The following is a 16,322-nucleotide window of genomic DNA, read 5'->3' as shown; positions in this document are numbered from 1 at the left end:
TCAGCTCCTGTGACTCTGGACCCAAACACAGCACATCCCGGCCTCTCACTGTCTGAGGGTCTGAACTGTGTGAGACGCAGTGGTGAAAGACAGCTGGTTCCTGATAATCCAGAGAGATTTGAGGGGCGGTGTGTGCTGGGCTCTGAGGGATTCAGCTCAGGGAGACACTGCTGGGATGTAGAAGTGGGGGATGGAGATTACTGGGCGGTGGGTGTGGCTAAAGAGTCCATCAGCAGGAAAGGGGCTGTGGATCTGAGCCCAGCAGGAGGAGTGTGGGGTTTACAGCGGCTCTCTCGGCATTATTACGCCCGGACCTCCCCACTTACAGTCCTCACTGTGCAGAGGGAACTCCAGAGGGTCAGAGTGCAGCTGGACTGGGACAGGGGGAAGGTGTCATTCTCTGACCCCAGTGACAACACTCCTCTCTACACTTTTAAACACTCCTTCACTGAGAGAGTGTTTCCATTCTTCTGGCTTAATTTAATGTGTACCGATCCACTGAAGGTGTCCAGTGTTTCCCCCAGGATTTCACTGTAGGGAGGGGCGGTGAGCGGGGGCATGGGTGGGGTAGGGGCTAGTTTGGTAGGGTGGATGGGTGCTGCTGCGACCGTGTTTGGTTTGGGGGGGGGCATTAATTGCATTTTATTCATTTATTTATTCCCTTTGTTTGGCACCCCCCAGTCAGCCCTGATGGGACATGTGTAATGTGTTACTCCCATTTCCTAATGAAACACTGAAAAAAGGATGCAAAAGACAATAAAATATATCAGTTTAACTTTGTTAAGCAAGCTGGCTGAAATAGAGTTGTTTAAATCCCGCTCTGTGAATGGGATATTTAGGAGTTCTGTTATCCAGTGGAGATGGCTAACTTTAGCTTTGAATCAGTTAGGCTGCTCTCTATGGTTTGTAGGGACGGTCCTGAAGCCAGGCCAGCTTCCACACAGACTCCCGGTGTTCTGACTGCTTGGCTGCACCTGTGTCCTTCACAGTGGCTTCTGTGACTGATAATCAGCAGCTTCACAGACATCAGAACAGCTCCCACTGTCTCCATTCTTCCCTCATCTCATCTACATGGAAGGATGAGATGCTCATCTCACAGTTTTTTGGTGTCAGCTCCTCTTAGTCACTGAAGATGACGTTGTCATGTTACTAGGCTAATTATTCCCTTTCCTGGAGTAAATCTCCACTACATAAACAAATCCACTCGTCAGTGCGTGGCCAAGCAGCCAACCATAGTGAGATAACCGCAAATCAAAACACTAATTTCACAGCTCCAGTAAGTTTCTAACCAAGGGGCGTCCAGAAACTCCACAAATGTGTTGAATCTTTGAGAATCTTTGAGGACGGATCATAAAATGGCGCACTTATATGAACACATTTTTACATTACATTACATTACATTATAGGCATTTAGCCGACGCTCTTATCCAGAGCGACTTACAACAGTGTAACCAAACTCAGGATCAAGTCCACTTAAGTCCATTGAATAAAATGCAGATAAAAGCCTTTACTATAGTAGCAATTTACATTTGATTTTGCATTTACAGTTGATTTTGAAATCATAATATCAAAACATGTCATGAGTTGCAGTCACAGCTTCTGTAAGGCCTGTCTGCAGCAGTACTGGATACAGAAGGGATCTCGGGAGTGCCCAGTTTGCAGGAGAAGATCTTCAAGGGAACTACCTCCCGATAAGCTGTCTCTGAGGAATACTCCACAAATGTACTGAATCATTGAGGATTTCTTAGGACGGATCATAAAATGTTGTGCTAATGTGAACAAATTTTCCTTAGATTTTTGAATCATTGTACAAATTAAATAAAAACTAATTACTGTGGTATATAGTGGTATTGTAAGTACGTTGGTTTGTGTGTAATCAGCTGAAGTGTAATAAATGCACCAGTGGAAGAGTGCTGCTCTTTTCCTGACCCGTCACCAGTGTGTCTCCCAGGTGTGTGATGAGGTAAGTCCCTCTCTCCAGTGCAGTATGAACACAGACAGAGGCAAACACACCCCTCATACGCTGGGTTTGGGTTCATACCAAACTTGAGCTGACCTGAGATTAGTTGTGAAATGCAGATAAGCTCAGTGCCCCTAGATGGCGCTGTGAACTCACGAGTGATAGGCATACTTAAGCAAAAAGAAAATAAACTGAAATAAAGCTAGAATGTAAGTTTAAAAAAAATTAATTCCACGTTAAACATTATCAAAACTTAATTTCTCACTTTACAAAAAAGGGTTTCATACAAAATAATCAAAAGTAATCATACAGCACGTTAGTTCCCCCAGGGAGAGCCCCTCCGTGACTGCTGACGCTACGCCTGGAATCAGGGTCAGTGGAGGATTACGCCATAGAGTACGGCACCCTGGGTACTGAGAGCGAATCCCTGGGTACTGAGAGCGAATCCCTGGGTACTGAGAGCGAATCCCTGGGTACTGAGAGCGAATCCCTGGGTACTGAGAGCGAATCCCTGGGTATTGAGAGCGAATCTCTCAGTACCCAGAGAATACAGCAGGTTTTGGTGAATGGACATATGTCCAACACCAAGGTCTCACATACGGGCTCACCCCAGGATTGTGTCCTGTCCCCCCTGCTTTTTATTATGTATAAAGACAGTTGCAGGAATTCTCAAGATGCCAGCTACCTTGTGAAATTCTCTGATGACACCGCTCTATTGTCTCTTCTTCAGTTCTCAGGGTCAGATCATGGTTGTGCCCTACCTGCTTTTGTTAAATGGTGTGATGATAACTTCCTCGACCTTAACGTATTAAAAACTAAGGAATTAATCATTGATTTCAGGCAGAATAGAGACAAACCAAAAGCTAGCATTATACGGCGAGGATGTTTAAATTGTCGACACATGTAAGTACCTAGGGACAGGGGTCGACTCCCAACTCAAGTTCGATGTAAATACAGTCTGCTGTCAAGTGTGGACAACAAAGAATTCACTTAATGCGGAAGCTTAACTCTCTTCATGTCTGTGATACTATTTTATGTAGCTAATTGTAGCCCTCCCACCACAATGCTCATTTACATAATATACATAGGTAATACTGAAACCTATGAAACTTCCACTAATACACGAAAATGCATGGGAGGAGCTGCGATGGGATGCACCAGTTTACTCTATGTCTAGGGATCTCACCTGGGAGACTGGGAGGCCTCAGGTAGCTTTAAAGATGTTAGTATGTAGCTATACTGCTTGTGAACAATGACTCCCATGCATAAACACTTTGACTCACGAGCCCCCACTTTGAGCACTCACACTCAAAGAACCAGTTATTTTATTAACCTAAAATGGTGCTCTACTTGTGCGTAACATTTGACTCCATGCATAAGGAGTAAAACCACAATACCAAAATACACCAAATTATAATGAGCTTAATCAATTTCAAGAGAAAAATATGCAATAACACTATACACAGTCCAGAATATATCTTTAACTACAACAGTGGCATTTATTTAAAATAAAACACCGAAGTGCCATCAACTTGACGCCATTCAAACTTAGGCAGCCCATACACACTGCATGGCCCCTGTAACTGTCACAGTATTCAATGAAAGAAATGAACACGAAACCAAAATAACAAACTAAAAACAATAACCCGGGATTTTAGGCTGTTCGTGCACAGTTTGTCTTTATACGTTGGCGCGCATGTTGGAGCTCATATGAATCCACACAAGAATACTGAGGTTTACTCACACACAGGAAAACAAGTCACTGGCGATCCGAATGCAGGTCCGACACAAACACACTCGTCCAGCCGCGTGCTGTCCTCTTCGTGTGGCTAGCTGCAGGTTAGCTAACCCGAAACAGTTGAGAAAACACTTCGTCGAGAAGAAAATAAGAAAAACTGGAATTTACACCAAAACGTCCGCACCTTCCCATCCCGTACCGCGACTTATTTCAATGACGATGTAGAAAACCGATAATCAATTCCAAAACGTGCATTCAACTCAATTTCACGAAACAGTTTTGCGATCTCTCCTACACCGTGCACCATCTGCTTCTCTCTCCAGTTCTCTCCTCAGTTCGAATCTTCTCCGGCAACCGCTAACTAGTTCGCACTTGACCTCTTGTCGAACCCCCCATCACGCAGCGTGATTGGACAACATATCTTCTAATCAGCACAGCAACAGGCGCCAGACAGTTCACGAAAAGTTTAACCAGACTAAAGTAGTTCTCGTTTTATCAGCTTCTATCACGTGAACCAATTATCTAAATCACACAGTTGCATAGGATAAACTGCAGCTAGCCCCACACGAATGGCACAGAAAAAAAAACACTGGCCTCTCTGAACAACATTACCCAAATCCAAGAATTAATGAATTAATTAATACATTGCAAATATCAGATCAAATTGGCAAACATCTTCCAAGGGCACTACATAATTTTTGTCAATCATTCATTGAAAGTCTTTTAACTTTCTCATTTATTTGCTGATTTAATGGGTTGTCTGTGAAGGACAAGAATAGCCTAAATGGTATTGTGAAGGTCTGCTCCAAGATAATTGGAGCCCAGCAAAGAGACCTGTACTCCCTCTGGGAGAAACAGGTGGCCCAGAAAGCAAAAGCCAGCCAATCTGACCATGTTCTGTGCAGCACATTCACTGTAATGCCCTCAGGCGGGTGAATGTGCCCCATAGGAGAACAAACCGCTACTCTAAGTCCTTCATTCCTTCCGCTATCAGGCTACTAAACGCCGACAGTAGTCATTCTAAATGACTGTTACGTTTTTAAACTCGGTTATTTATATGAACTATAACAAAATGTTTTATTATTTATTTACTTTATTATTATTATTATTATTTTATTTTTTAAAAATATTTATTATTTACTGCTGCTCGTTGTTTCCTTGTATTGACCCATGCATGTTGATCTGTTGCCTCTGATATATAACTACCTTGCCTGTGAGTTTTGGAGTTGTGTGTATGGACTGGGTAAGCTGCAAAATAATTGCCCTTCTTGGGATCAATAAAGATGTCTGAATCTGAATCTGAATCTGGGTACTGAGAGTGAATCTCTGGGTACTGAGAGTGAATCCCTGGGTACTGAGAGTGAATCTCTGGGTACTGAGAGCGAATCTCTGGGTACTGAGAGTGAATCTCTGGATACTGAGAGCAAATCTCTGGGTACTGAGAGTGAATCTCTGGGTACTGAGAGCGAATCTCTGGGTACTGAGAGTGAATCCCTGGGTACTGAGAGTGAATCTCTGGGTACTGAGAGCGAATCCCTGGGTACTGAGAGTGAATCTCTGGGTACTGAGAGTGAATCTCTGGGTACTGAGAGTGAATCCGTGGGTACTGAGAGCGAATCCCCGGGTACTGAGAGCGAATCCCTGGGTACTGAGAGCGAATCCCCGGGTACTGAGAGCGAATCCTTGGGTACTGAGGAGGCCCCGTCTGCCTTTCTCATGCCAGGATTGACGGAGCGCATGAAGGGTGAGCTGGCTTCCTGAGGCTGATCCAGCTGATCGCTCTGTATCCACAGTCGGATTTGGGAACGGGAGGCGGAGCGGCGGAGGCGGCTGGGGACCGTTCCAGAGTCCAGCTTTCCCTCGGCCCGGTCCTCACCCTTCGCCCCCTACGGACCCTCCTGGAGGATCTGCGGGTCCAGTGGAAGAGCCCTGGCGGCTGGGTCACACCGGGCTGTCCCGCCGTGGGAGGGGGCGGGGTGTGAGGGAGGGGGAGTGTGTTTACTGGGGCCGGTTGGGGAAACGCCTCGGCTCGCTAGGCCTGGCCTGAGTCCCGTTCTCCCCAGCTGCCCACGCCTGCTCTGGGTGTGTCTGTGTCCCTCAGCTGGGCTTCCTGTGTCAGGGAGGCTGTCGCTCTTATCGATTCGGGAGCTGCGGGTAACTTCACGGACTGAGAGTTTTGCGCAGCGAAATGACATCTGAGTTTCAACCCTTCGTGAGCATCTTTTCGTCTTTTCCCTAAACGGACAACTCCCGGGATTGGGCCGCTTCGCCCGCTACACAGAGCGCCTCCTCCTGCCTGAGGAGCATTCTGAGAGGACCCAGTTTCACCTCCTCCTGCCTGAGGAGCATTCTGAGAGGACCCAGTTTCACCTCCTCCCCTCTCCTGAGTCACACGTTGTTCTGGGTCAGCCCTGGCTCCCTCAGCATGGTCCTGCCACTGCCTGGGCTAACGGCCCTATTGGACGCTGGGGATGTGATTGACAGGCTACCCCATTGTCCGCTGGTACGGCTGCGTGTGCTGTCTCTCTTCTCCCGTGTCTGTAGTGTGTATGTTATGTGTGCTGTCTCTCCTCTCCCGTGTCTGTAGTGTATATGTTATGTGTGCTGTCTCTCCTCTCCCGTGTCTGTAGTGTGTATGTTATGTGTGCTGTCTCTCTTCTCCCGTGTCTGTAGTGTGTATGTTATGTGTGCTGTCTCTCTTCTCCCGTGTCTGTAGTGTGTATGTTATGTTTGCTGTCTCTCCTCTCCCGTCTCTGTAGTGTGTATGTTATGTGTGCTGTCTCTCTTCTCCCGTGTCTGTAGTGTGTATGTTGTGTGCTGTCTCTCTTCTCCCGTGTCTGTAGTGTGTATGTTGTGTGCTGTCTCTCTTCTCCCGTGTCTGTAGTGTGTATGTTATGTGTGCTGTCTCTCTTCTCCCGTGTCTGTAGTGTGTATGTTATGTGTGCTGTCTCTCTTCTCCCGTGTCTGTAGTGTGTATGTTATGTGTGCTGTCTCTCTTCTCCCGTGTCTGTAGTGTGTATGTTATGTGTGCTGTCTCTCTTCTCCCGTGTCTGTAGTGTGTATGTTCCTGCTGGTGCAGGAGCTCCTGTTGGTTTTGTTGCTCTGTGTTTAGTGAAGCTCTGCTTTATTCCCGGCTCTGGGTCCCGTGTGTCTGCACTTGGTTCTGTGCTCTGCCAGCCGCGTCACCGCCTCCTCCCCAGCCTGGGGAGGGCAACAGCCCCCGCCCACACCCCCCCCCTCTCGAATTAGGCCCTTTGCCTGCACCCTCGCCACCCCCCCCCCCCCACTCTCTCACCTCTGCACTCCTTACTCTCTCACCCCTCACCCCTTCTCTCTCACCCTCTCACCTCCATTAGCTTCATCAGTGCTGTAGATGAGCTATTCTAAAGCACAGCTCTCTCCATTAGCTTCATCAGTGAGGGTATAAAGAGGAATGGATTGTAGATTCCAGCTCTGGATCTGTTTGTGAATCCTGTTTGTAAGGGAGGGTGTGTGTTTGAGATTAGCTGGGAAATGAGATTCCATTTGGATTAACACACATGAGAGAGAACTGACAGAACCTGAAGAACAGGGCTGGTGTAGAACTGCTGGCAGATCAGCCACTCAAACCTCAGTGTTACAATGCTGCCCCCTGCAGGAAGTGCTGTCTCTGATTATTAGGTGTGTCTAACAGGAAGAGGGAAGTACAGTTTCTCACACACAGGTGCTTCAGTTACACTGGGGATCTAATGATATGATTTCACTGTATATTTTCAGAAATTAAGGAATTTCTAAATATATAGCCTAAGGAATGAAACCAGGCAGGGAAAAACAGAGATTTGGGACTAAATTCTTTTTTAATCTGCAGTTTTTGCATAACAGCAATAAGTAAAAGTGAAACTAAAATGCAGACTTAGCAGAAGTCACTGAGCTCAGAACAGACTGAGACAGAATGGCGTCTGGATATTCTCTCCTGGCTGAGGAACTCTCCTGTCCTGTGTGCTCTGAAATCTTCAGAGATCCTGTTATCCTGAGTTGCAGTCACAGCTTCTGTAAGGCCTGTCTGCAGCAGTACTGGGAACAGAAGGGATCTCAGGAGTGTCCAAGATGCAGGAGAAGATCTTCCAAGGCTGAACCTCCCCTTAACCGGTCTCTGAGGAATACCTGTGAGGCGTTCTTAAAGAAGAGAAGTCAGAGAGCTAAAGCAGGATCTGAAGTGCTCTGCAGTCTACACAGTGAGAAACTCAACCTCTTCTGTTTAGTGGACCAAGTACCCGTCTGCCTTGTCTGCCAAACTTCAAGAAAACATGCCAACCATGAACTGCTACCAGTTCAGGAGGCAGCAGAAGACTATAAGGTAATTGATTTAAAATAGAATTTAATCTTTAACTTTTAAAAGTCTTATTTTAGTATAATTTTAGTCTTTAGTCATTTATTGTATTACATTTATATTTAGGAATTAAATTTCATTTAAAAAGTCATGATGATTGCAATTAATCAGATTTTTAAAAAGGTGGGCTTTGTTTTGCTGTCAACTATTGAGGCCACACTGAACTTTAAACACAATTTCATAAACATAATTAATATTAAATCTTAATATTTTTTCATAATTTTGAATTTCGAATGAATAATGAAGTGCATATCTTAAGAGTTATGATCTGATAAAGGAGCCATTTTGGTTCTCAGGCCTGACTGCAGTTTGAGCTCCTGACTACATGTCACATGACTGACAGAGAGACAGGAAGACGGGGCAGGAGACATTCTCAGAACTGTGTTAGGGAGCAGTGCTCAGCATGGGACAGTAGGGGTCAAAGTTCATGCCTCAGATATATGTGCCTGACACAATGCGGCCTTACAGGGCAGATCACTCTTAATGTGCCAAATGTAACTAAAAAAAGACAGCACATTAAACCAGAGACATTTTCATGTTAAAAGTTTAATTTTGCCGATACAAACAGAATAATAGTGTTCCAATTTTGCACAAGCATACCTGTTTACCTGGCATGTCCTGACAGAGAAGCAATGCACTGATATGTGTCACAGTGAACACATTGTTTTTACACCAGCAGTGGCCAGAGTCTCCATTCTAGGTCCCCTCTGTCTAAGCAGGGGTTCTTGTGCTGTCTGTGTAGGCAGTGAAGTTTACTGTTCGTCTGTTTCATCAGTAAAGTGAGGACTCTGCTATTTCTTTCCAGGAGAAACTCAGGACTGCACTGGCTCCACTGCAGGAGAAGCTAAAAGCCTTTAATGCAGTGAAACTAGTCTGTGATCAAACTGCAGAGCACATCAAGGTACAGTACTGAGGCCTTTAAATCAGTGTTGAAAATGCAGAACTGGACTGTGCTGAAATGATGGTGAATAATGTTTATTCCAGAGCCAAGCCCAGCACACAGAGAGGCAGATAAAGATGGAGTTTGGGAAACTTCAGCAGTTCCTAAAAGATGAAGAGACAGCCAGAGTCACTGCACTGAGGAAGGAAGAGAAGCAGAAGAGTCAGATGACGAAGGAGAAGATTGAGAAGATGGCAGAAGAGATATCATCGCTTTCAGAACAAATCAGAGCCATAGAACAGGAGCTGGGAGCTGAAGACGTCTTATTCCTGCAGGTAAGACCAGTTCACTCTGTGTCTGCAGGACTCTATACAAACTGCTGTTAATGCTCTCACACCTTCATTTATGGAATATCATATTCTCTAAACCACCTTTTCATGTAATCTTGCAAATATCATCACAACTTTTCAAAGCTTTTTCGAGCAGTAGAATTGCAGTCTCCTTTTTGCAGGTTAAGTTTGATTTACAGTTTCTCATCATTCTAAATCCACACACTGTAGACATATTTAACTATGAAAAAGCTGCACATTTATTTTTCTGTGTCCATGTGTCATGTCTAAACCTTGTTCAGAAACGTACAGTCAGATATTACTGTGGTTTATCTACAGTATTGGATACAGTGATAATAATTCACTGTTCTTATTTCAGAGCTACAAGGACACACAAAACAGGTAAGCAAACTCCATCTTCTGTCATCAGGTTAAATATCAGAATAGTTTATTAGCCCTGTAATGTTCTATCAGTGAGGTACTGCAGAATGTGTTTGCAATGTTTCTCTCTATAATAATTACTGCAGAATGAGTAATGACTATATATAGAGGGAAGTCATCTTTAAATATTAAAGTAATTAAATAAATTTTTACCTGTAATATAAATCCTGTGGGTGTGTGTCCCTCAGTGGGGTCGGGCTGCTTCATATCTGGCAGCCAGTGGGGCTGTGTGGCAGAACGCTGGGAGGGATGGAGCCATTTTCTTATAGAATGAAGATCTGATGCTGCTGCTGATAATCTTCTATGGTAATGAAGCCACGCCCACAGCACAAGTGACTCCTGAATATTATTGCAGAGCCCAGTGCACACTGGCGGATCCAGAGAAGGTCTCAGGAGCGCTGATTGATGTGGCCAAGCACCTGGGCAATCTGAAGTACAGAGTGTGGGAGAAGATGCTGGGGACTGTTCAATACAGTGAGTACTGGGGGCAGGGAGCTCCACATTGTCACAGTACAGGGGGCATCTTCAGCATCCATTCCACAAACTGCTAAAGCCAGTCAGAGTCATATTGGTCCTGTCTGTGTAAGAGCCCTGGAGTGAAGAGACTGAGCACCAGTCCTTAATGTCACTGATGCTCATAATAAAATGCTGCTTTAAGAGTGATACTGTATTTAAGGGGAAGGACAGGAGCTGCACAGATACTGGCAGGCTTTGCTCCCTCTTATCTCGTCATTTTCTCGTATCTGAGACTATAATGGTTATTTGTGTGAAACCCAGTTTATATCATTAGGAGCCCATTGTGTCTGAGTTTCCTTTGTGAAGATTAGTGCTGACTTCACTTCTTCACTTTACAGGCATTTAGCAGAAGCTCTTATCCAGAGTAACTTACACAGCTGTTTACACCGCATTTACATTGTATCCAAAGATACAGCTGGATATATACTGAAGCAATGCAGGTCAAGTACCTTGCTCAAGGGTACAACGGCAGTGTCCTACCCTGGAATCAAACCTGTGACTTTTAGGTTACTGCAGCAATTAGTTTACAAGACCAACTCCTTACCCAATGTACTACACTACCACCTATACTACACTTCTGCTGACGTCTCATTCTCTGTCCCTTCAGCTCCTGTGATTCTGGACCCAAACACAGCAAATCCCAAACTCTCACTGTCTGAGGATCTGACCTGTGTGAGATTGAGAGGTGGGAGACAGCAGGTTCCTCATAATCCAGAGAGATTTGACAGGGAGGTGTGTGTGCTGGGCTCTGAGGGATTCAGCTCAGGGAGACACTGCTGGGATGTAGAAGTGGGGGATGAGCACTGGGCGGTGGGTGTGGCTAAAGAGTCCATCAGCAGGAAAAGGTTTGTGGATCTGAGCCCAGCAGGAGGAGTGTGGTGTATATGGCAGCGCTTTCTGCGTTATGAAGCCTTGACCTCCCCACCTAAAGCCCTCACTGTGCAGAGGGAACTCCAGAGGGTCAGAGTGCAGCTGGACTGGGACAGGGGGGAGGTGTCATTCTCTGACCCCAGTGACAACACTCCTCTCTACACTTTTAAACACTCCTTTACTGAGAGTGTGTTTCCATTCTTCTGGCCTGATTCTCCGCAGATCCGTCCACTGAAGGTGTCCAGTGTTTCCCCCAGGATTTCACTGTAGGCAGGGGGGGTGAGCAGGGGCCTGGTTGGGGGGGTGGGGGGGCTAGTTTGGTGGGGTGGATGGGTGCTGCTGCGATCGTGTTTGGTTGGGGGGGGACATCGATTGCATTTTATTCATTTATTTATTCCCTTTGTTTGGCGCCCCCCAGTCAGCCCTGATGGGGCTTGTGTAATGTGTTACTCCCATTTCCTAATGAAACACTGAAAAAAGGATGCAAAAGACAATAAAATATATCAGTTTAACATTGTTAAGCGAGCTGTCTGAAATAGAGTTGTTTAAACCATATACTGTGAATAGGATATTTAGGAGTTCTGTTATCCAGTGGAGATGGCTAACTTTAGCTTTGAATTAGTTAGGCTGCTCTCCATGGTTTGTAGGGACGGTCCTGAAGCCAGGCCAGCTTCCACACACACTCCCGGTGTTCTGACTGCTTGGCTGCACCTGTGTCCTTCACAGTGGCTTCTGTGACTGACAATCAGCAGCTTCACAGACATCAGAACAGTTCCCACTGTCTCCATTCTACCCTCGTCTCGTCTACATGGAAGAAGGATGAGATTTTCATCTCACAGTTTTTCGGTGTCTGCTCCTCTTAGTCGCTGAAGAGGACGTTGTCGTGTTACTAGGCTCGTTATTCCCTTTCCTGGAGTAAATCTCCACTACATAAACAAATCCACTCATCAGCGCGTGGCCAAGCAGCCAACCCTAGTGAGATAACCGCAAATCAAAACACTCTAATTTCACAGCTCCAGTAAGTTTCTAACCAAGGGGCGTCCAGAAACTCCACAAATGTACCGAATCTTTGAGAATTTATGTGGACGGATCATAAAATGTTGCGCTTATTTGGACAAATTTTCCATTGATTTTTAAATCATAATGTCAAATTTTTTTTCTGTAACTTCACAATGTTATTGCCAACTAATTACTGTGTTTTATCATGGTATTATAAGTATGTGGGTTTGTGTGTAGTCAGTGGAATTGTAATAAACGCACCAGTGGAATCACTCCAGAGTGCTGCTCTTTTCCTGACCCGTCACCAGTGTGTCTCCCAGGTGTGTGATGAGGTAAGTCTCTCTCTCCAGTGCAGTATGAACACAGACAGAGGAAAACACGCCACTCATACGCTGGGTTTGGGTTCATACCAAACTTGAGCTGATCTGAGACTAGTTGTGAAATGCAGATAAGCGCAGTGCCCCTAGATGGCGATGTGAACTCACGAGTGATAGGCATACTGAAGCAAAAAGAAAATAAACTGAAATGAAGCTAGAATGTAAGTTTTAATTCATTTCACATTAAACATTATCAAAAGTTAATTTTTCTCACTTTACAAAAAAGGGTTTCATACAAAATAATCAAAAGTAATCATACAGCACGTTAGCTCCCTTATGAAGAGCCCCTCAGAGACTGCTGATGCTATGCCTGGAATCAGGGTCAGTGGAGGATTACACCATAGAGTACTGCACCCTGGGTACTGAGAGTGAATCTCGGGGTACTGAGAGCCAATCCCTGAGTACTGAGAGCCAATCCCTGGGTACTGAGAGCCAATCTCTGGGTACTGAGAGTGAATCCCTGGGTACTGAGAGCGAATCTCTGGGTACTGAGAGCGAATCCCTGGGTACTGAGAGTGAATCCCTGGTTACAGAGAGTGAATCCCTGGTTACAGAGAGTGAATCCCTGGTTACAGAGAGTGAATCTCTGGGTACTGAGAGCAAATCTCTGGGTACTGAGAGTGAATCTCTGGGTACTGAGAGCGAATCTCTGGGTACTGAGAGCGAATCCCTGGGTACTGAGAGCGAATCTCTGGGTACTGAGAGTGAATCTCTGGGTACTGTGAGTGAATCCCTGGGTACTGAGAGTGAATCTCTGGGTAATGAGAGTGAATCTCTGGGTACTGAGAGTGAATCTCTGGGTAATGAGAGTGAATCTCTGGGTACTGAGAGTGAATCCCTGGGTACTGAGAGTGAATCTCTGGGTGCTGAGAGTGAATCTCTGGGTGCTGAGAGTGAATCCCTGGGTACTGAGAGTGAATCTCTGGGTACTGAGAGTGAATCCCTGGGTATTGAGAGTGAATCTCTGGGTGCTGAGAGTGAATCTCTGGGTGCTGAGAGTGAATTCCTGGGTACTGAGAGTGAATCCCTGGGTACTGAGAGTGAATCCCTGGGTACTGAGAGTGAATCTCTGGGTACTGAGAGTGAATCCCTGGGTATTGAAAGTGAATCTCTGGGTACTGAGAGTGAATCTCTGGGTACTGAGAGTGAATCTCTGGGTACTGAGAGTGAATCTCTGGATACTGAGAGTGAATCCCTGGGTACTGAAAGTGAATCTCTGGGTACTGAGGAGGCCCCGTCTGCCTTTCTCATGCCAGGATTGACGGAGCGCATGAAGGATGAGCTGGCTTCCTGAGGCTGATCCAGCTGATCAGCTGATCGCTCTGCATCCACGGTCGGATTTGGGAACGGGAGGCCGAGCGGCGGAGGGGGCTGGGGACCGTTCCAGAGTCCAGCTTTCCCTCGGCCCGGTCCTCACCCTTCGCCCCCTACGGACCCTCCTGGAGGATCTGCGGGTCCAGTGGAAGAGCCCTGGCGGCTGGGTCACACCGGGCTGTCCCGCCGTGGGAGGGGGCGGGGTGTGAGGGAGGGGGAGTGTGTTTACTGGGGCCGGTCGGGGAAACGCCTCGGCTCGCTAGGCCTGGCCTGAGTCCCGTTCTCCCCAGCTGCCCACGCCTCCTCTGGGTGTGTCTGTGTCCCTCAGCTGGGCTTCCTAAGCCAGGGAGACTGTTCCTCTTATCGATTCGGGGGCTGCGGGTAACTTCACAGACTGAGAGTTTTGCGCAGCGAAATGACATCTGAGTTTCAACCCTTCGTGAGCATCTTTTCGTCTTTTCCCTAAACGGACAACTCCCGGGATTGGGCCGCTTCGCCCGCTACACAGAGCGCCTCCTCCTGCCTGAGGAGCATTCTGAGAGGACCCAGTTTCACCTCCTCCTGCCTGAGGAGCATTCTGAGAGGACCCAGTTTCACCTCCTCCCCTCTCCTGAGTCACACGTTGTTCTGGGTCAGCCCTGGCTCCCTCAGCATGGTCCTGCCTCTGCCTGGGCTAACGGCCCTATTGGACGCTGGGGATGTGATTGACAGGCTACCCCACTGTCCGCCGGTACGGCTGCGTGTGCTGTCTCTCTTCTCCCGTGTCTGTAGTGTGTATGTTATGTGTGCTGTCTCTCTTCTCCCGTGTCTGTAGTGTGTATGTTATGTGTGCTGTCTCTCTTCTCCCGTGTCTGTAGTGTGTATGTTATGTGTGCTGTCTCTCTTCTCCCGTGTCTGTAGTGTGTATGTTATGTGTGCTGTCTCTCTTCTCCCGTGTCTGTAGTGTGTGTGTTATGTGTGCTGTCTCTCTTCTCCCGTGTCTGTAGTGTGTATGTTATGTGTGCTGTCTCTCTTCTCTTGTGTCTGTAGTGTGTGTGTTCCTGCTGGTGCAGCAGCTCCTGTTGGTTTTGTTGCTCTGTGTTTAGTGAAGCTCTGCTTTATTCCCGGCTCTGGGTCCCGTGTGTCTGCGCTCGGTTCTGTACTCTGCCAGCCGCGTCACCGCCTCCTCCCCAGCCTGGGGAGGGCAACAGCCCCCGCCCTCGCCCCCCCCCCCTCGAATTAGGCCCTCTGCCTGCACCCTCGCCACCCCCCCCCCCCCCCTCCGCACTCTCTCACCTCTGCACTCCTTACTCTCTCACCCCTCACCCCCTCACTCTCTCAACCCCTCACCCCTTGTCTCTCACCCTCTCACCTCCATTAGCTTCATCAGTGCCGTAGATAAGCTATTCTAAAGCACAGCTCTCTCCTTTAGCTTCATCAGTGAGGATTTTATAAAGAGGAATGGATTTTAGATTCCAGCTCTGGATCCGTGTGTGAATCCTGTTTGTAAGGGAGGGTGTGTGCTTGTGATTAGCTGGGGAATTAGATTCCATTTGAATAAACACACATGAGAGAGAACTGACAGAATCTGAAGAACAGGGCTGGTGTAGATCTGCTGGCAGATCAGCCAATCAAACCTCAGTGTTACAATGCTGCTCGCTGTGCTGTCTCTGATAATCAGGCGTGTCTAACAGGAAGAGGGAAGTACAGTTTCTCACACACAGGTGCTTTAGTTACACTGGGGATCTTACGATAAGATTTCACTGTATATTTTCAGAAATTAAGGAATTTCTAAATATATAGACTAAGGAATAAAAACAGGCAGGGAAGAACAGAGATTTGGGACTCAATTAAATTCTGTCTTTTTTAATCTGCAGATCTACTGAGTGCAGAACAAACTGAGGCAGAATGGCATCCGTGGGAGGGGGCGGGGTGTGAGGGAGGGGGAGTGTGTTTACTGGGGCCGGTCGGGGAAACGCCTCGGCTCGCTAGGCCTGGCCTGAGTCCCGTTCTCCCCAGCTGCCCACGCCTCCTCTGGGTGTGTCTGTGTCCCTCAGCTGGGCTTCCTGTGCCAGGGAGACTGTTCCTCTTATCGATTCAGGGGCTGCCGGTAACTTCACGGACTGAGAGTTTTGCGCAGCGAAATGACATCTGAGTTTCAACCCTTTGTGAGCATCTTTTCGTCTTTTCCCTAAACGGACAACTCCCGGGATTGGGCCGCTTCGCCCGCTACACAGAGCGCCTCCTCCTGCCTGAGGAGCATTCTGAGAGGACCCAGTTTCACCTCCTCCTGCCTGAGGAGCATTCTGAGAGGACCCAGTTTCACCTCCTCCCCTCTCCTGAGTCACACGTTGTTCTGGGTCAGCCCTGGCTCCCTCAGCATGGTCCTGCCACTGCCTGGGCTAACGGCCCTATTGGACGCTGGGGATGTGATTGACAGGCTACCCCACTGTCCGCCGGTACGGCTGCGTGTGCTGTCTCTCTTCTCCCGTGTCTGTAGTGTGTATGTTATGTGAGCTGTCTCTCTTCTCCCGTGTTTGTAGTGTGTAT

The 16,322-nt window shown here is 47.2% G+C and overlaps 2 protein-coding genes across 2 annotated transcripts in view; both read left to right on the top strand.

The window, feature by feature from the left end:
* Positions 1-1,077, top strand: part of LOC118229527 — a 32,147-nt gene extending 31,070 nt beyond the window's left edge. The window contains exon 17 of the mRNA XM_035421557.1: positions 5-1,077. Coding sequence (XP_035277448.1) covers positions 5-537 — 533 coding nt within the window. The 3' untranslated portion in view covers positions 538-1,077. The remainder of the gene's footprint in view (positions 1-4) is intronic.
* Positions 1,078-7,217: 6,140 nt separating this feature from the next.
* Positions 7,218-11,404, top strand: LOC118228882 (tripartite motif-containing protein 35-like). Its single transcript, XM_035420441.1, has 6 exons — positions 7,218-8,034; positions 8,873-8,968; positions 9,052-9,282; positions 9,656-9,678; positions 10,073-10,191; positions 10,841-11,404. Exons 1-6 carry the CDS (start codon positions 7,630-7,632, stop codon positions 11,371-11,373), a joined length of 1,407 nt encoding a protein of 468 aa, XP_035276332.1. The 5' UTR covers positions 7,218-7,629; the 3' UTR covers positions 11,374-11,404.
* Positions 11,405-16,322: the final 4,918 nt, after the last annotated feature.

Source organism: Anguilla anguilla, chromosome 6 (assembly GCF_013347855.1).
Source record: "Anguilla anguilla isolate fAngAng1 chromosome 6, fAngAng1.pri, whole genome shotgun sequence".
Lineage (NCBI taxonomy): Eukaryota > Metazoa > Chordata > Actinopteri > Anguilliformes > Anguillidae > Anguilla > Anguilla anguilla.
The sequence above is the reverse complement of the archived record's forward strand: the minus strand, read 5'-3'. Positions and strand labels throughout refer to the sequence as shown.